We start from the raw sequence: 19,402 nt of genomic DNA, 5'->3' as shown, positions 1-19,402 counted from the left end.
AACTTTATACACAGACAACTACTTACAGTGGGTAGCCTATTGCGTGCAATCTACAATGTAGTATGTGTTAGAAAAACGGATCATAATGATAATAATGATAATAATGATTATTACAAAGGTAATAAGTGAAATCCAGTCATCAAAGAGTTGATTGGAGAAAACATTAAATTTCTTTTAAATGTTTGGGGAAATTCATACCAACCTTCTTATGTCAAAATCAAACCAAAGTGTTGCTTATGCATGCACCACTTATATATGTATTTCTCCGAAAATAAAACTGTCAAACTATCAAAACCACGTACCTTTATTTCCTTCAAAATGCTAGCAGTGAAGGACACCAGATGATATAATTAACTCTGGTAAAAAAAGATAATGAGGAAAACTAATCTATTCACATAAGCCACTCATTGTTGTCAGAGTTGATTATGACAAAGTAAAAGGGATAGCAGCATATGCCAAGTGTTGATACGCTTTTCTATTAACTCACAACAGTAATGAAAACCCAGCACATGACCTATATTGTTTACAATCTGTAAGCAATCTTTAAGTGAAATATAGTGAAATATAGGACTTTCTACATGAGATTTAGTTATTTGGCTTCGATAGGCAATAGGCCATCTCTGAAAAAATCACAGATATTTATCGTTTGTTTTAGGGACGCAACTAAAGAGAGAGAATAAACATGAAATGAAAGGTTGCCACTTTTTATGATCATTAAATTAATGAAATATAAGAACTACGAGCCTACTTCTCAAATGGTCAGTATAATAACATTTTAATATGTACAAAGGCCTATCTGTGAATGTCCTAATAGTTTTTTTTAACTTACTATTATTTTTGTATTATTATTTTTATATATATATATATTTATATATTTTTTTGTTTGTATCGCTTTCGCATCGTGCGCGCGCACGTCACGTTCAGACCTGTACGTGCTTTACGTTTTGCAGACACGCGCAATGATAGCCGGAAGCACCGATGAGAGGAAAATAAAAATCGATGAAATCCACTGTAATTCGCCAGTGTAAACCTCTCCGTTACTGTCTTTTTCGCGACCGTAGCCTCGAATTTGTCCGCTTTTCTCGCCGCCGGTGTGCCAGAGGGGACGGCGGAGAGCGGGGGGACGCTGCTTCACGGGAACGAAGTTGCTCGGTAGGGGTTTAGCTGACGTGTGGAGAAGTTGAGACTGCCAGGGAGCAGATAAACAAACACAAACAAGCGGGGATCAGCTGAGCGCTCGTCGGAATCGAACCAGCAGCGCGGAGAGATGTCGGGGAGAGCGAGTCACCTCCTTCGAGCCCGAGAATGATCCACAGGAGACCGTGACTTAGACTCATACTAGCTCCTTGTCAACTGTCAACACTGGCACACAAAGAATTTCGGGAACACAACACGAGGACCAGCCGTAGGCTCGAGCAGGAAATCCACTGCTCCTGTCACTGTCTCTTTGTCAAGACATAGCCAGGCTAGCATGGACGACCGATGAGTTTACCTTCCAGTTTTCAGCTGTAACGAAAAGCATTCACATTACAGTGCGAGGAGACGGAGGTAAACACTTTTTTTTTATCAACTTTGCTTTTCCCCCATAAAGGGCCCGCGAACTAAACCCCTGACTTAAGCTAGCTTGACGGGCCACATATCCTGTTTGTGTTTGTTGTTATATATTCACGTTTGCTGCTTCTTTTAGCCTGTTCCAGAAGGACTAATGCCAACGCAAACGAAGCTAACAGACGTTTGCCCTAGAGTCAACTGTAACCGTGAAATATATGTCAAACATAGGAACTGTAAGTGGAATCCTGACAGCACCGTGAAGCCCATCATTTTTCTTTCCACCCATTTACATTCCCCTACATCGGACTGGTCTGTGGCTCCTGGTGTCAGAAGTGGGATAAACATGGCCCACCAGGCAACCCCTAGTTCCCAGAAGGCCCTGATGATGGAGCTGAAGTCTCTGCAGGAGCAGCCGGTGGAGGGCTTCCGTATCACTCTGGTGGAGGAGTCTGACCTCTACAACTGGGAAGTGGCCATCTTCGGCCCCCCGAACACCCTGTATGAGGGAGGCTACTTTAAGGTGAGATCGAAACTTTCTAATACCAAAAGACTGAACAAAGCATGGCACCGTGTTGAGGAATGAGATACATCCAACCAATCTATAATCAGGAGCAGACGATTACATGTATTTAATCTTCTGCTACTGATTTTGTACAGGGCACCATACACAGTGATACTTAGCCTCTGCATTTAATATTAGGAGCAGTGGGCAGCTACTACACACATCGACCGGGCAGCAGTTTGGAGGTTCGGTGCCTTGCTCGAGGGCTCCAGCTACCAGTCCACACTCCGTACTCGGTACGAGTCCCAACGGACTGAGCTCCTACTGGTAGCTGCCCGCTGCTCCTAATACTGGGATGGATTAAATGCAGTTTCAATGTGTACGGTGCTCTGGACAATTGCGTGACATTAAAAGTTGATTTAAATGTGTTTAAAATGTCAGACAAAAAAAAGTCTTACTATAATGGTTGTTGGATTTTTTACATGGCTAATTCAGCAATGACCTGGCGTACCTCTACGGGCTCACCTCTATCTGCTCACCTCTACTGGTGTCAGAATTTTCAGTTTAAGACAGCTATTTATATTTCTTTAATTTTTAGTGTTTCTCCCCTCTCCCTCCATTCTCCTTGTCCAGCCCTCTCCCCCTTGCTGTATGATGGTTGTACTTCAGATGGCTATATTTAGCTGTGGGACCGATATAAATGGCACCTCAGCACAGAGAACGAGTAAGAGAGAAGGGCACCACGAGACTCTTCCTCCTATCTTTCATGTTACTTATTCAGTGACACAAGGGTGGTACAATGAGAGCCCACATTTCAAGTTGAGGTAATGCAGATGATGCTGTAATCTTCTAGCAATGCCAAAAAATTAATAAAGAGGAGCAAGTGTTGCCACCATTGTTGATTACGTTACACATTACGGTGACGTCCAGTTATCTACTCAGAAGTCAAATCAAATGTATTTATTTGACCTTGCATCATGTTTTTACAATCTGTACAACATGTTATATTACACCCTCGATCACGAGACCCTGATTTCAGGTAAGAACACGGTATGCACAAAAACAAGAGTAAATGGGAGGGGCCACAGAGCCACAGAGGAGGATCCCCTCTTACAGGACACAAATCTTTGATAGGAGCTATAGCTGGAGTCACCACTTTACCTGCAAGCATTCAAAAGACACTTGCAGACGCATTAAAACCCAGGATCTTCTTGATCCGAGGCAAATGTTGCTTGAGCCACCGTGACACCCACACAATTACATTCATTGATATAATTCTATTGCTGACTCATTGAGTCTGGTAAACTACAAGAAGGAATGCCTGTTGCACTTTGGTGGAGATGTAATTGAAGAACTACTGGTGGAAGAGACTGACCCCAGTAACTATGAGACTGTGTTTCTGCTGCTGAACCCTGCATGGAAACTCACGTGTCACGACATCTGTGTTTTTAATGTCCCAAGGCTGCACTTGCGTAGAGAGTTGTTGAGTAATGATAGACCTATCTGAGTGGCAGCAGCTCGGTGAGAGCCGGGGTAGTGTAACACACACCCAAGCACACATGCCTTTCGCCTAGATAATTGTGCAATGCTATGGATAGAAAACACAGAACTAGAAGAAGGAACTGTTCAGACTTTTTCAGTCATGATAGCAACATCCAGGCTTTTGGTATCGTCCGATACAAGCGTGTAATTAATGAGCTGTGAGCCTCACTGTTTGGAAGAGACTGGGATCGTTCTTTTATGTGTAAGGAAAGTTCCGGCTGGACTTCAGTATTGATTTCCAAACGTTGTAAAACAAAATATATATAAAAAAAACACATAAATATAAATGTACTGAATTGTTATCAATAGTTTATAATGATAAATCATAGACCAACAACTTGGTTAAAAATCTTCATAATCAGTATATAATTCATGTGTAAACCTTTCTATTGCATCAACAAACAATAGAAAATAGGAATAAAAGTCTATTATATAGTATTTGAACTATAATGATAGAACTGATTTTAATAGTCTGGCCCCATTGTCCCCGATACCTGATCCAGCTGTTTGAGTCAGTATTGCCCCGATATCTGATCTGGTACCAGTGCATCCCCAAACAGAAGCACCAACTGTTATGTCACCTAATGCCTACCTCAATTGAAATTAATTTGCTATTACATGACAACAGCTTTGCAGTGTAGTTCTACCTAGGCATGGCTAATTGGCTGTTGTGACTATTTGAACGGGTGCAGGGTGCTGTTTTTGGTGTTTAACACTAATCATTTCATTTAGCTAATTAGTCAACTTTTAAAGATAGACAAGTCAGTCGAGAGAGAACTTATTTTTAATTCACCATCACAATTACAGTTCTTAAACTTTTGGGTTCCTGAATTGTAAAACTAAGCTGATATAAACTTACATCTCCTTGAGACATCTGCAAAAACTGTTGCAGTTCTATGTTATATCACTTTGGCTTTGTTTAAGGAAGAACTTAATTTGTCTCACAAGAGAAGGGAGGCCTTGCTAATAATACACACTTATGTATTTTGTTTATTTGGATATATAGTATATAAGTATATTTTTTCGTTGGATATGTGCTACGTTAACCTCCAAATCTCGCATCTCCCTTTGGACTCTTCACCCTCAAGCCGAGACTCAAAGCCCTTAAACTTAGCATGAAGAAGGTCAAACCCTGTGTTGACGGTCACCCTGTTTGTTATCCCAGGCTCACATCAAGTTCCCGGTTGACTACCCGTACTCCCCTCCAACCTTCCGCTTCCTCACCAAGATGTGGCACCCCAACATCTACGAGGTAAAACATTTAATGTCTGTCACTTTCTGCCCAGTTCCTGTAGCCATTGTCATGCCAATTTAGCATTTATACAGTTTATATTTAAATGGAGACACTTAGAGGCTGAATGTTGATGACGTCATGCGTGTGGTGCGTTTTGTTCTCTTTCCAGAACGGTGATGTGTGCATCTCCATCCTGCACCCTCCTGTCGATGACCCTCAGAGCGGGGAGCTGCCCTCTGAAAGGTGGAACCCCACCCAGAACGTCAGGTAATCTGTGCCACACAACCTCTGCTTCTGTGTCCACTTTAATCATTCTACAGACATGTGGTCTTTTTTTTAATAACTTTTCTGTTATTGTTAATACAATGTGGATATTAATTTGAGCACCGGCTACACTGATTTTAAAAACACAGCGCTCAGTAATGGCACAGGATACATTCTGTTAAACTGATGCTCTTGAATAAAGAATATAGGATAAGAAAGCTGATGGCCAAACAGTTAAGGTGCCATATCAGGTATCTGAACAGGATAGAACCAGGGATATTGCAGTTATGTGTGTTGCATGTCACCACTCCACCCACTGATTCCAGTCAGCCTCCATCTTGCCGGGCTTGTCTATAAAATGAACAAATAAAAGAAAATGAAATATACATACAGCATGAATCAAGAAAGGTGTAAATGAACAGTTCACTTGTAGCATTCCTTTGTTCTACGGAACATCTTAAGAACAAGACACTGCTGCAGGGTAACTAAAGCATTTACTTTAAATTCAACATGTCAGCAGGACTCGCTTTGCCAAGGAGTAGAGGTAAAGTGCTGAGTCTGCATTAAAACCTGAGCAGATTAGTTGCAGCATGTAATTGAGCGGGTTCAGATGAAGCCAGGGTAGAGCTTTTTTCTTTCACACAATGTTAGGATCTGATGAGTGTCCTCATTTTCCTTGTGTGTGTGTTTGTGTGCCGTTCTGTCATCTATCACCAGGACTATCTTGCTTAGTGTGATCTCTCTCCTGAATGAGCCCAACACCTTCTCCCCGGCTAATGTGGACGCGTCCGTCATGTTTCGCAAATGGAGGGACAGCAAAGGCAAGGACAAGGAGTATGCCGAGATCATCAGGTAATTCACAATATTGAGTCTTTCATCCTTGTACAGACAAATGTATAATGTGCTTCCAGAGAATCATCCAGTCAGTCCACGTAGAAATAACATTAAACGCCGACTTTATTCCTGTTTCCCCCCCACAGAAAGCAGGTGATGTCTACAGCAGCGGAGGCTGAGCGTGATGGCGTCAAGGTGCCGACCACATTGGCGGAGTACTGCGTCCAGACCAGGGTTCCCTCCCAGGACAGCAGTTCAGACCTTCTCTATGACGACCTGTACGACGACGACATGGAGGAGGAGGATGAGGAGGAAGACGAGAGCGAGATGGAGTCCGTAGGCGAAGCCGGGGGGATGAGTCCCACGGAGGACGGCGGGACGTCCACCAGACGTTACGACAACCAGGATGACTCTGGCAACGAAGACTCATGATAATCTGAATGATAAATCCTCCCTGCCAACTCCCCCCGACCACCCTCCTTCTTTTATGTGTTACGATATTCTCTCTGTGTGTGTGGTGTGTGTGTGTGTGTGTATGTCTGTGTGTCTGTGTGTATGTCTGTGTGTGCGAGCGTGTGTGTGTGATTACACGTACAGTGGGGTCAAAAGTCAACTGCCAAAAACGTTTCATCATTTATTAAACTAATACAAATGATCGGTCAAATAAAAGTTGTAGTGTAATGCTTTTTCAGAAAAAAAAGGTTTGTTGGTATCGTTTTCACTGAAAGTCAGAATTTGGTGTTTCCACCGTTTGCCTTAATTACAGCTTGCACTCTCTCTGGCATCAGAGTTTGAGAATTGAAATTGCTCGAGCACTGTTTGAGAGCACCCCCGAGTGTTTTTTGATGTTGCGTTATGTTTTCCCTTTTTTTTTTAAATGTTGTCATCGAGGATGCAGAAATGATGGCATGCCTCTGCAGAATAGAAGGTATTACTATCCAGTGTGCGATTAATCATGTGCAAATTACTGACTCGAGATAATGCACAACATCCCCACACCTGGGTATTTCCACCACCATGTTTTTTCTTTTTGCCCTGTTGTATTACTCTTTCATGCAACCGAGTCCTTATGTACCGCACTGTAAGTCGTTTGGTTGCAGCTGAATTTCTTTCTTCTCCGCCGTCAGTAGTTTCAGTATTGTTCGATCCACACAAAGCCGTTAGACTCGTTCCGCCATTAAAGAAGTGGTTTGGTAACTGCTACAGTTTGTCAGTCTTTTTAAATGTAGTTTTGTCCGCTTTAGTTGGACTGTCTTTCATGCGTTGGCTTTGCGTCTTGAATGCAGATGCATAAAGATGTTGTGTCATCTCTAGTTCTGTCTTATCCTTGTTTGCACAAGACTGGTGAAAATATTTCCAGCTTTTTAATCGGTCATCTTATCATGATCAGGCATTAACAGTAGTAACAGCTCATTAGTTCTTAAATAAATACATGATAAACACTGTCGGAGCATACATGCTGAGACAGACATGCTGGTATTTTAGTACAAGCATTTCCCAAAGCACATACTATCAGTTATTTCTCTTTTACAAAGTTAACAAATTGTCTTAGTTTTTGATAAATGATGAAAACAAACTGTCCTTGTGGTGGTGTCTTGAATCCCACTGTAGCTGGCCCCCTCTTTGTCCGGCCAGGCCAATGTCAGATTGTCTGTTTTTGTGTTCTCTTATCCACCTTGTTGCTGTTTTTCATGTACATCTTTTGTTTCGTTTGTTGACATTCTGTCCTCCCTGATTTGTCCCCTTTGTGTTTTCTGGGAGGGCTCAGACAGTCTGGCTGATGGACACTTTGCTGTGTGGCTCGTTAATCAGTCGATGAGCCGGCCATCGTGTCCCGTCACCGTCCATCAGCGTGTCCCGCGGCAGAATATCTCTGTCCGTCGCACACCTGTCTGTTCGACTGATGCAATCAACTTGCAAACGCAGGCTCCACCGTGACTCCACCCCCTCGGACCCACCTTCAGTAGTGTCTGTCACGATTGCCTCAAAGCAACGTCACCTGGCTCACCTACGCCTCCTACACCTCTCTCTGCCTCTTAAACCTCAGGGCCTCAATAGACTTTCACCGAGAGAGAAAAAACAGTCAACTTGACACACAAACTGCTCATCCTTCTCCTTTTCTTACTTTCTTCATCACTGTGGTGGCTGTCGAGGGCAGAGAGTGAACTCACAGTCTCTTAACCCGCCGCCAGCGTGTTTGCACGTGACCGAGTGATGCTTTTGGTCTTGATTAGGGTCCTTTAAGGTCTTTTCCTCTTGGTAGGCTAGAGTCAACTTTAAAAGAAATCAAAAGGCACCTGGGACTTTCTCCTCGAGAGAAATGCTCACATTATGTTGTGATAGATGTGAAAATGTTACGTTTTTTCGCGCCACCTTAAGCTCAAATGTGAGTTGGTGAAAATTGGACAGTTGAAAGTTGTTACTGTGGTAAACCACATCCAGAGTCCGTTTATCGACAGGGACGAAATCAACATGCAGCTTAGCTACACATTTGCATTTGAATGAATATGACACTGATTGCCTGTTATCTGTCTGTGTGCGTGTGTGTGAATATTTACATTTACTATTCATCTATCGACTACAATGTCAGGGTTTTCTTGTTTCTTTCTCCGTCTCTGTGGAACAGGTGCAGACTTCTGTCACAACAGTGAGTTTGCCCGAATGACCTTTTGGACTTTATCCGGTCGAGAGAACATTGTGTGTTTGCACAGTGTTCTCATGCTGTTTTGGTAAAGGCCTGAACTGTCTGAGGATTTGACAGATTTAAAAAGAGAGAGAGAAAAAACACCCTCTGAGTATTAAACTTTTGGATACACTGAACAGCATAAGCGACTAATATAACTTGTGCTTGCGGGGTATGAATCTGTTGCCCTTTTCAACACAACAGAGCATTCAAACGGATGGATTTTATGCCAAGGAAACCAAGTACAGCCCCACGATAGTTCATTTTAAAGACAATGGCTGCATATGGTGGATTTACCGCTGTTTGAAACGAACTCTAAAGAGATACCTTTTGGATTTTAATGTGAAGCCAGAGGAGTGAAACAGTTCCTCCTGGCCCTGTGCTGTTGAGGCTCACGCAGAGATTTGGATTCTGTTGGGGACAGGGGAGAGGAAATCCACTCCTGAACTGGATCTTTAATGGATCAAGGCACAACAGGAAAGGCATAAATGCCAGAGATTCTGAACTTCCCTCCATGTGGTCCACACGTTTTGCCCATCCTTCACCATATAGAGAAGACATTTCATAATAATGAAATATACCAGTCGAATGCCAATCTGCTAAAGGACTTGGAACGAGTTACACATTTGTGGCTGAGATGAGAAGATCTCTACCATTTTGATGTGTTCGATGTGAAACTATGGCCACTGGTTAGCTTAGCTTTGCACAAAGACTGAAAAGAGGTGTAAACCGTTAGCCTGGCTCTGTCTAGCTATCTTTTCTGTTTAGTCTATAATACAAAACCCTATGTGTAAAAATGTCCATTTGTTAGTTTACAGGGTTAATGTGTTGAATTGTTTATTGGCTGGGAGTAGTACCCTCCCGAAATCTCTTCTGCCAAGACGTAGTCCACCACGTAATCCCCCATCAAACATCAAATTGACCTTTTCACACTTAGGGTTTTGTACAGATTAAACAAACACGATCTAACATATAATGGAGTAAGCTTTAAGAGGTGCTTGTAATCTAACTTTGGTGCCAGGACAGAGCCCGACTAGCTGTTTCAGGCTTTATGCTAAGCTATGCTAATGGGTTGCTGGCTGTAGCTTCGTATTTAATGGACAGACATAAGAGTAGTGTGAATCTTCCCATGTAACTCCTTGCCAGAAAGCCAAAGAGTGTATTCCCCAAGATGTCGATCAATTCCTTTGCCATTAGCTGAATTAGCTTAGCTTGATACAGAAGCTGGAAGAGAGCAAACAACTCCTGGCTCCTTCCAAAGGAAACAAAATCCACCTACCAGCACCTTTAAAGCTCACAAGTGAACACGCTTGTGTTATGTGTTGTTTGTTTAAAAAAGAAACATGAAATGTTAAAAGGAATGACTGTGGTTTTGCCAGGAGTTATGAGCTGGAACTAGCCAGGCGAGTTGTTTCATTTTATTTCCAGTCTTTGTGCTAAGCTAAGCTAAGCTAACCGACTGCCGGCTTTGGCTTCCCATTTTATGGACACACACATGAGTGGCATCAATCTTCTCATTAAACTCCAGGCAAGAAAGCAAATAAGTGTATTTCCCAAAAGCAAAAAAATGTGCTTTAGTTTAACCGTGCCTCCCATCACGAAGTTAGAAATCTGAATAAGTGTTGTTTTTGTTGAGTCGTAGTGTTGCCCTTATGATAGCAATTCAGTGATCAGTGAAGAGCTCTACAGTGTTAAAATCCTTTTAACTCGAATGTATGCCTTGTTTATATGAGGGCAGGCGCAGTACAGTTATAATCTCTGAGGGATGAGGAGAACTCCCAAACTCAACCGAAGAAAACGACACACTAAAAAAGAGCTGCGGATGATGTTAATACACACTATTACATACAAAGGCCTGAATGAAACCATTTAGTTCATTTCATCTGGGCTCGTGAGCATGTGTGTGCACAAGTGTGTATTTTTGGAAGTGCGGGCTTTCACATGGCCACACTCTATAGACTGACCTGCGTGTGTCCACACCTATTGATGTTAATGCTGTCCTTGTTTAGTTTTTTTTTCTATGATTGTATGTTTCTTCCTCATCATTTTGTGTTTGTGGGGATGCAAATGTCACTCATAAAGTTTATATTGTAAAAGATATCTGTTGCTATCCCACATGTCATGGAAGACAGACGAGACAGCAAGGAGGTTTTGGAGTAGAACTAGGAGTGAAATGCAAACGGAGGCATACAGTTATTGTGGTTGAGTTGGAAAATCATTCAAAAATAAAACAGTATGTCATTGAAGCCTCTTGAAAGGTTTTTCACCTTATTTTGCTTTTGATCAATGGTCACCTTCTAAATGCTACATGGATTATTAGTGTGTTATGTTAAATGTATTATCTTAAAGAGTTGCTTTACCCAAATTACATACCTTGAGTGGTATCTAGTCATGCATAGTTTTGGATCGGTTTGTCCAGATGTTGCGATATATGAGATATCTGTCTGCACTCCAATTAAATTGATTTGAATGGGAATGTGTTTTTCGCACACACTGCATTGGAAGAAAATGGCATGTTGAAAATCCTACAGAAACAAGTGTGTCCAAAAGTCCCTGTTCCTCTAGATAATACACAGACCTCTCTCTGTGAGCATTGTATTGTTTTGAAATTATTACTACTGAAGAAATAGTGCCAATGAAATATTTAGTGTACTGTGCAATGTTTTTGTTTAAACTTTAAAATGCTTAGATCACCACAAAAAATATATATTCCATTCATAATGGTGGACCTTAAATAATGGAACGATAAAATCAAACTACCTACATTGTTAAATACTACAAAGTGGTATGGGATTTTCTTAGTCACCCTTCAGGTGAACTGGCCCTGCAAGGCTCCTAATGGCCAAACTTGTGCAACATTATGTTCCATACTTGCATTCTAATTAAAATTCATTATGATGCTGAATGCATAGAAATGAGTTTGAGAGATTCCATACCTTATAAGAAGATGGCACAAACTATCGAGTTGCAGAGCAAATGTTTAATCATGAGAGAACAGTAATTTAAATTCAGAACAATTAGCCGTCTTTTATCGTTGGGAGAGGAGCTTTTCTGCTCTACAGGCATGAAATGAATTACTGGTTTAATGATGCCTTGATGGGCCTCAAAGCGATATTTCATCTTTTGCTCAGTGAACAGTGTTACTTTATAGCATACCGTGTATGCCTCATGAAAGCAAAAAGGCACATTCACTGACCTCCAGCTCACTGCCGTTTCCCCGTGTCCTTAAAACACCCAGAAGAAAAAAAGTTAATTGAAGCGAGTGCTTCTACTCAGCTTTATGAGTTGCAAGAACACAATTGTTTCTTGAATTGCTCTTAATTAATCTCTTCAGCAGAGGCTGGTAATCCTGGAGCATGGCGTTGAGAGCAATACACTCTTATATAAAGTACAATGTGGCAGTGCCAGTGACCCAGGTCAAGTTTGAAGTCCCACTTGAATTTCACCATTTGCTTGTGACAGAACAAACGCATTGGCTTTAACACATGTGTGCTGCTTCCTGCTTATCAGGTTTATAATGGATACATTTCACAAAAGTGTTTGATTGTTGAGCAATCAGCAGTAGTTTATTGGTAAAAAAAAAAAAAACAACCACATGAGTTTGTTCAGATTATTAAGATGTCCAAGGTGACCGTACATAAAGCCTCATCTCAAAATGAGGAGTTGGTGCCAATGGTGACTGGTTTCAATGACATTATTGTTTGTCATAAATCGATTGCTTTTTTTAAACCAGGAATAGTCAGTCAAGGACAGACGTTACAGCGTAAACAAGACCTGGTCATGTCATGTGTCCTTAATCTAATTTATTATGTGATAATCCTGCCCGTTCGCCAATGGTTTCATTAGTATTCTAAGGGCTATGATATATAGTTTAGAATATCATCTCTGAAAAATATGGTTAATCTGCCTGATTTTCATTATTTGACATTTATGATGTGTACGTTCACTGAGAATCATTGCATAATAGTGGCCTCTTCAATCTCTTAAATTTTATCACCAGTTTCCAACATAATAAAATGATTCCCATAATTGGCTTCTCACATCTGGACAGGAACTAATTTGCATAAGTAATAGTTGTATCTCAAGTCTATTTGGATGCCGTGTTGAAAAAAAAGAGAAGTTGCCTGGAGGTTGTTCCCGAGCTCATTTAGTCTGCAGTATTTGTGTCTATGGCAGCAAGCACACACCACCAGGTTTCTTGTTTTTGTCCCCACCCTGTGGCAGTATCTAATACTTAGTTTATTTTTGTATCTAGTTAGTTATTATGCTTGAGCAATTTGTTTGTACTCCAGTATTGGAAATTGTCCTTTTTCCTTTATGATCTCCATTGTATAATTTTCTTTTAATCATATCGTACATAAAACCTGTTCCATTATTTTGAATACATTGAATTCCAAACACAGACAGATAAAAACAAAACAATAAGAAAACCCCCTCTTCAGGTTTACGCTGTTCAATTAAGTATCAGGCAGTGATATTTGGGTGTTTGTCACCTTGACTTTTTTCCTCCTTCCATGTATTAACCCCATGTCTTCATTACAAAGACTATGAAAATGTTTTGGGTTTTATTTTTGCAGTGACTAAGATTAAATAAGTAACCTGGTTTTCAAGCATTGACTAATTTCCTCCCTGCTCACCTTTGTCTTCAGAGAAGGAAATCTACTCAGCTTTAAATTATACAGTACAGTAGGGACAAAGTGTTTAACATCAACAGTGTTTAAACCTGAAAGAGACATAACCATCAATCACAAAAATGCAGACACGCCGTCACATTAAGGTCTGGGGATCCCACATTCCAGCTTCAGCATTCCCTTCTTTTATCATTCCTTCTCCACAGTCTACATCCTGGTTCATGGATGTTTGCCCTGCCGAGCCTCCAGGTGTCTGTGTGCTGCTCTCAGGGTGTCCTGCAGGTCTTTATACTGAGCCAGAGTGCAGGCTTCCTCCAGTCGGGCCCAGCGGTAGTCCTGGTGTTCGTCAGACAACGTCACCGCTGTGCCTGTGTCTCTTAGCTCGGCCAGCCAGTACAGTACCTCTTTGGGTCTGCCGCGCACCTCGTAGCGCAGCACATGCACAAAGTTGTCAATCACCTGCAGTTGCTCCTCCCCCAGACCGGCCTCCTCCTTGGTCTCTCTCAGAGCTGTGGTGAGGTCATCCTCACCTGGATCCACGTGACCTGATGGTGAACAGGTTAGACGTAACTGGTACAAAGAACTTTTTAAGCTACATGCATGGAATTTAGTGTCTATTATCAACCACATGATTGTTTGTGTGTCTGTTTGAACTTGTGAACACCTTTGGGTGGGGTCCAGTGGTGCTCCCCATAAGAGGTCTGCAAGAGGAGGTACTCAATGTTATCTGGTGGAGGGATACAACCGGCTAGACGGCGAAACACTATGAAGCCACAAGCACGCAGCGCCATCTCCCTGTTCAACAATTCACACACAAACACATTTAGCATAACGTTGGGTTACAGAACTCCACTCAAGAAAACACAAAGCTACAGCGTGTACCATCTGTCCAGTATAGCCAGGGTCCATTTTTTAATGAAAGAAATTAAATGAATGAGAAATGAAGAATCTTCACTCTGTGACCCTTTGACCTTTTAAGAGGGAATCTTGTACATTACCTTGATTACAAAATTGTTACATGATCCATTTCGTGTTAACTATCATGAAATGTATTATGTATGTTTAAAAGATTCATGTCATTACTTTTCTGCAATGTTGTTTCTACATAATGGGATCCACAAACTAATTCCACATGTTTTGCAAATAAAAAGAAAAGTATATTTGGCATAAAATACAACTAACTGTGTTTAAATGTGCTGTTTTATTAGTTTTGTTGTGTAACACATACATCTACATGGGAAAGACTGCACAAAATCACCAGCTCCCTTTTTTGTATTAGGCTAAAGCGGATTTTTCCGTTCAATATACTGGTCTAATTATAGCCTTTGCTGGTGAGTTAAATGGGCAGGACAAAGAACAGCAGTGTTACTTTTGACTTGAGCCTGCCAGCAAAGATTATCATTTTGAGCATACGTCTTCAAATAGTAGGAAAGGAAACGCCAGCACACTGCAGCTTGTGCGGATTGATACTGTGACAGATTGAACTGATTGACAGACGCACGTACTGCACGTAACGCTGCTGTAGGACTATTTACACGAGCAAATACATGTTAGCATTTCTAGCATGTACGCTAGCTTACTTCTCAGCATCAGAGACTGGCTCAGCGACTGTTATATCGAAGTTCTACAGTTCAAGAACACAGAACGCACGTTTAGCGGAAGGCTACTTGATTAACTTTTAAAATGTCCGCAACTTACTTAGGTTTGGACCGGCGGAGTTGTTGTCACTGCGGAGACCGGCGGTGCTCTAACAAATGAGTCCGGTACTCTTTGAGGACGGACAGAGTCAGTTCCGACCTTTAAAAGTGCTTTGTCTTTGTACTTATATTGTAATGATATATGAGTTGATCTTTATCAATTTCTATGTTTCTATATCTAGCATATTTCACTATTTATATATTGCATGTGTGTGTATGTTATAATACATATAATAAAATAAAAGTCTACTTAGATCATGCTCACGATAAGGGAATTAGCATAATTTAGGGACACAAAATTGGTGACCTGCTAAGACTAAAATATCCTATTAATTACATTAATTTGAATAATTTGACTTAAATAGAAAGATCCATTCGGTTAGAATATCTCGCAATGACAGCAAAGTAAATGGCTTTACTTTACTTTGTGTGGTCGAGTTCCATATTTCTTTAAAATTGGATAGAAGTGCGCCTGTGAGAAGCAGATAAGAAATGTACCCAGCGAAGATAGGGCCAACTGAAGACAGCTTGTGAAGATAAAAGAGACGGGGCCTCCTGTTAGCAGTTAGCAGTCCAGTTGTTCAGCTTGACAGAGGAGACGCCGCTGCTGAGTTTCAAGGTAGAGGCAAAAACTCACCCAAAATACATGTTTTTGGTATTCTCAACTACAAATATATATCGGGAGAAGGAGAGTCAGACAGACAAACAGTCAGACAGACAGACAGTCAGACAGACAGACAGACAGACAGACAGACAGACAGACAGACAGACAGACAGACAGATGGGATGCATAACCATAATGTAACTTTAAAAGATTTGTTCGAATGTATCCCATAGTCCCTCGGGGCTCACTTCAAGAAAAAGTTACCTTTTCCTGACATAAACAATTATTTCGCTTTTCTTCCTCCATAGCATGTAGCTGTCTGTGTAGCCAGATGCCTCAGGACATGTGACTTTAACTGCCACTACTACTGTGCTTACTCAGCCTGCACTGAAGCGCTCATTATTCCACTGTGCTATACAGGAATCACACTTGGGGTCAGGTTCTCCAGCATCCAGACATTTTCTTTTTTTTGTATATAGTGACTGCCAAAGAGATTTCACATGGATGTAAGACCGTAGTCTCCGGATGACGAATGCTTTTGTGCAATGATGACATTCATGTAGGTCATACATCATCGGGCACTTGTGTGGTCTGCTATTGTAATTTAGGGAATGCACAACCAGCAAAGAAAAAACCCTTCAACTTCGGACAGAGGTACAATTCCACTTCTGATGTGCTAAAGGATTGGGCTCCCCTCAGTCTCTTACAATTCATATGTTCATCTCATGTTGAGAGATGAGTGTTGCAGGTTTGAGCATGTCTGGAGTAGAGCTCATTTGTGCCACGAGATGTCCTTATTTCTTCGAGTTGAATGTTCTCGAGGTGTTGCCGACTTAATTTGAGACGACAAGAGTGATGGGAGATCCCAGTAACAAATCCAATGCTTCTTAATGATAACTTCTAAATTGTGATATTTCCTGTTTGCCAACATTTCCCAGAGCCATGCAGGTCAAGGACAAGCCATCGGGAGAGTTTCATTTTGTGGGGAAGAAGGAGGAACTGATCAAAGCAAAGCGGTCTTTCAGAACATTAGAGGGTCGGGATGTACTGATCATTCACCACCAGAGCACCTTCTATGCGATGGACTCCTACTGCTATCGTGAGTTAAGTTCTTCTTGTGCTTAACTCCAAACTGAGAGGGAAAGTGTGACCACGATGCTTTAGTTTCACATCCAATCATATATGAGTTAGACTTCACCAAGCATGTAGTCTCATCCCGTTGCGTGTCATTGACAAATGCTTTCTTCCACTGAAACAATTCAACAATACGTTTCTACTGATAGACATCATTTCATGGGATATTTGACCCTGATATGCTTTACATTGTTATCCATAGAACGTTTAGCACAAATTAACAGTCAGAAAAAGGTTTTTGCTTATTCTGCGATACATTGATTCTCTCCCCTCTCGACAGATGCTGGGGGAGCACTGCAGGATGGAGATATTGAGGTGAGCTTTACACTTGACTTACGAGATTGTGTCTGTGAAGAAACCAAAATGCCGTTCAAGTTAACCTGCTGGACTGTGCTTTTGTGTTTTTCTTTTTACCACATTCATGGACTGTGACCACTGTAATTAAGATGCCGAACCTGCATAACATCAATGTAATGTTATGCTAATGTTGAAGGGCCTAATTGACCTACACTCAACCTCACATGAGTTTTTTTTTTTTTCCTGCTTTCCTTCAACACGCTCACAGGAAATTGCCGGCAAGCTGTGCATAATTTGTCCGAACCACAAGTACAAGATCTCTCTCGCTGAAGGGGAGGGCTTGTACAAGGCCAGCGACCCCAGGGTAAAGCCGCCTGTGCCCAGATGGTACTCCAAGGGTGTGAAGCAGCGGGTCCACACGGTCAGTGAGACCAACGGGGATGTCTATGTCAAGCTCTCAGAGGAGGCGCGCTGGCTGGAGTCAGACTTCTTCCAGGGGGAGAAGGGCAAGGTGGAGAGGGCCGAAGCCGCGGCAGCTGAGAAGGAAAAAAAGCAATAATGAAGATGGATGAGGGTGGCATCTCTGTATATTCCCCTGATCTCCTCTAATTGATTGCATGAGAGGACGTCAGACAACAACGACACACAGTTCACGCTCGAGTAACCAGTTGGGCTTGCATGGTCTTAAAAAAGGTTTGGGAGTGCTTCATTTGTGACTTGCTAGTTGTTTAATTCAAATGTTTTATAAGAAAAAAGGTCACGTATTGCTAATGTGGACATGTACATCTCAAAATAAACGGATTTATGGGTGAATTTCTTATTCTGTCAAATTAGCATGCGGTAGCTAAATGCATACCCACACTGGGGTAACCCTCTGCATTTTAATATCCCTCATGTATTATGCATAGGGTGAATTAATCAATACGATAAAAAGGTTTGTACTGATTATATCCCAAAGTGGAACATTGTCAAAGTATAAAGATCATACCATAATGCTGGCCAACCTTTGTAAAAATCTGTGTCTGTTTATTCCCCTCAGATAACATTAGAAAGCATGAATATCAGATGACAGGCTGGAGTTTTCGTTGTGACATGTTTCTTGTCAATTGGGAAAAAATAGCTTGAGTAACTGTAAAAGAAAACCAAAAACACTTGCTGAGTCAATCCCTGAGGTTGTTAAAAGTTGTGTTTACACTAACAGCAGACAGGCTTTCCCACTCCGGCCCCTCACTGGCCCCCCGGTGCATATTCTGCACAGAAATTCAGGGCTTTGTTTTGAACATTCAATAACCAATCTCTTTATAACTCTGGGCAAGAAAGCAAACAGCATCTCCAAAAATGTCGAACCTCTCCTTTACTGTTCATGACATCGCCAATAGCTCTAACTTTGTCACATTTTGCTATGTTGTAATTTGAATGTCGTACTGTTGATTACTCTGGACATTTATCCCTGCACTTCCATAGAAGAACAGTCAAAACTGGTAGTTGCAGCTGTACAGAAGAGTATTATGCTGAGATATCTTGACTTTCAGTTTTATTCAGAATGGGTTGAGCTTCAAAAATGCTGGCTCTTACAATTCCCATGAAACAGTTAGACCCTCCCTGCCTGGAAAAAACTCACATCTGTTAAACTCCACAACTCCACTTTACTTTCTGATAAGTCTTCCGTCCAGTAACAGACTGTCATTCATCATATATATTTGACTTCTATGAGAAAACAACAAAACTTGAATCATAATCGTATACTTAACATGCTGTGCAGAATAATTTGGCGATAGAATTTGTTAACCATTTGATATGAAGAGTCGAGACAACCTGTCACAATCGGATTATTTCTGTGTTTCTGTATCTGTTGCGGAGGCTAACAGTGACGTGGGCCGAGAACTGCAAATGCCACGGGTTGAGAACACAAATGCTATGGGCTACGATGTTCCTCTGTGCATGAATAACGCTGGTCTCTGAAGCTGGCTTACAGCGAACTCCCAACACTGAAGCCTCTGCCTATGTGACGCTTTGAATACAATCAAGAAAAGCCCAGGGCCCTTGGTTAAGTGGGACAAGGGGTCGAACACTTCTCCAAAGTCAGAAAATATTCCAATATTATTATGTGGTCAAATTGGGAACCTTGACTCAGAGCAGGTGACATTATGTGCAGACGGTCATTTGCAAAAGGTCAAGTGGATGGCTCTGTGTCAAGATAAAGAGCAGGCTGTCAGGAGGAAACTGCTTAGCAGGGGCGAGTGCATCTTATTCCAGAAGGAGAGTGCTGCACGGCATGTAAGCAGCGGCGTGGAACCGCTGTGTTGTTGCAGGGCATTCAAACCCGAGGCTTTCTTATTCTCTGTTGGGTTTATGTCTTGCATTATGCATCATGATTATGAATGATACAGAACACTCCGATAATCAATTCTTCCTTTTCAAAAAGCTCA

General features: G+C 41.6%; 3 protein-coding genes across 4 annotated transcripts in view; 2 read left to right on the top strand and 1 right to left on the bottom strand.

Annotated features, from left to right (window-relative positions):
* The first annotated feature begins 936 nt into the window (after nt 1–936).
* ube2r2 (ubiquitin-conjugating enzyme E2R 2) lies at nt 937–11,244 on the top strand. The gene is made up of 6 exons (XM_084030250.1): nt 937–1,548; nt 1,882–2,071; nt 4,761–4,847; nt 4,999–5,096; nt 5,811–5,945; nt 6,074–11,244. Exons 2-6 carry the CDS (start codon nt 1,895–1,897, stop codon nt 6,357–6,359), a joined length of 783 nt encoding a protein of 260 aa, XP_083886376.1. The 5' UTR covers nt 937–1,548; nt 1,882–1,894; the 3' UTR covers nt 6,360–11,244.
* Nucleotides 11,245–11,575: 331 nt separating this feature from the next.
* nudt2 (nudix (nucleoside diphosphate linked moiety X)-type motif 2) overlaps nt 11,576–19,402 on the bottom strand; it is an 89,413-nt gene continuing 81,586 nt past the window's right edge. The window contains exons 1-3 of one of the 2 annotated variants that reach the window (XM_084030275.1): nt 14,940–14,996; nt 13,906–14,036; nt 11,576–13,786 (exon numbers count right to left, since the gene is read on the bottom strand). In XM_084030275.1, the coding sequence (XP_083886401.1) occupies nt 13,461–13,786; nt 13,906–14,032 (453 nt within the window). In that variant the 5' untranslated portion in view covers nt 14,033–14,036; nt 14,940–14,996 and the 3' untranslated portion in view covers nt 11,576–13,460. Of the gene's footprint in view, nt 13,787–13,905; nt 14,037–14,939; nt 14,997–19,402 lie in introns of those variants that run through there. The other variant, XM_084030276.1, reaches the window with a different exon arrangement.
* rfesd (Rieske (Fe-S) domain containing) lies at nt 15,417–17,987 on the top strand. The gene is made up of 4 exons (XM_084029571.1): nt 15,417–15,557; nt 16,481–16,641; nt 16,957–16,991; nt 17,242–17,987. Exons 2-4 carry the CDS (start codon nt 16,485–16,487, stop codon nt 17,530–17,532), a joined length of 483 nt encoding a protein of 160 aa, XP_083885697.1. The 5' UTR covers nt 15,417–15,557; nt 16,481–16,484; the 3' UTR covers nt 17,533–17,987.

The sequence above is a fragment of the Eutrigla gurnardus genome (genome assembly GCF_963514095.1).
Source record: "Eutrigla gurnardus genome assembly, chromosome: 2".
NCBI classification, from domain to species: domain Eukaryota; kingdom Metazoa; phylum Chordata; class Actinopteri; order Perciformes; family Triglidae; genus Eutrigla; species Eutrigla gurnardus.
The sequence above is the reverse complement of the archived record's forward strand: the minus strand, read 5'-3'. Positions and strand labels throughout refer to the sequence as shown.

Bases quoted from the DNA above. Each gene is read 5' to 3' on its own strand.
- ube2r2 (XM_084030250.1), top strand. From the start codon at position 1,895: ATGGCCCACCAGGCAACCCCTAGTTCCCAGAAGGCCCTGATGATGGAG. The intron at 2,072-4,760 runs GTGAGATCGAAA...TTGTTATCCCAG, and splicing joins ATGAGGGAGGCTACTTTAAG to GCTCACATCAAGTTCCCGGT. The intron at 4,848-4,998 runs GTAAAACATTTA...TTCTCTTTCCAG, and splicing joins GGCACCCCAACATCTACGAG to AACGGTGATGTGTGCATCTC.
- rfesd (XM_084029571.1), top strand. From the start codon at position 16,485: ATGCAGGTCAAGGACAAGCCATCGGGAGAGTTTCATTTTGTGGGGAAG. The intron at 16,642-16,956 runs GTGAGTTAAGTT...CCCTCTCGACAG, and splicing joins GATGGACTCCTACTGCTATC to ATGCTGGGGGAGCACTGCAG. The intron at 16,992-17,241 runs GTGAGCTTTACA...ACACGCTCACAG, and splicing joins TGCAGGATGGAGATATTGAG to GAAATTGCCGGCAAGCTGTG.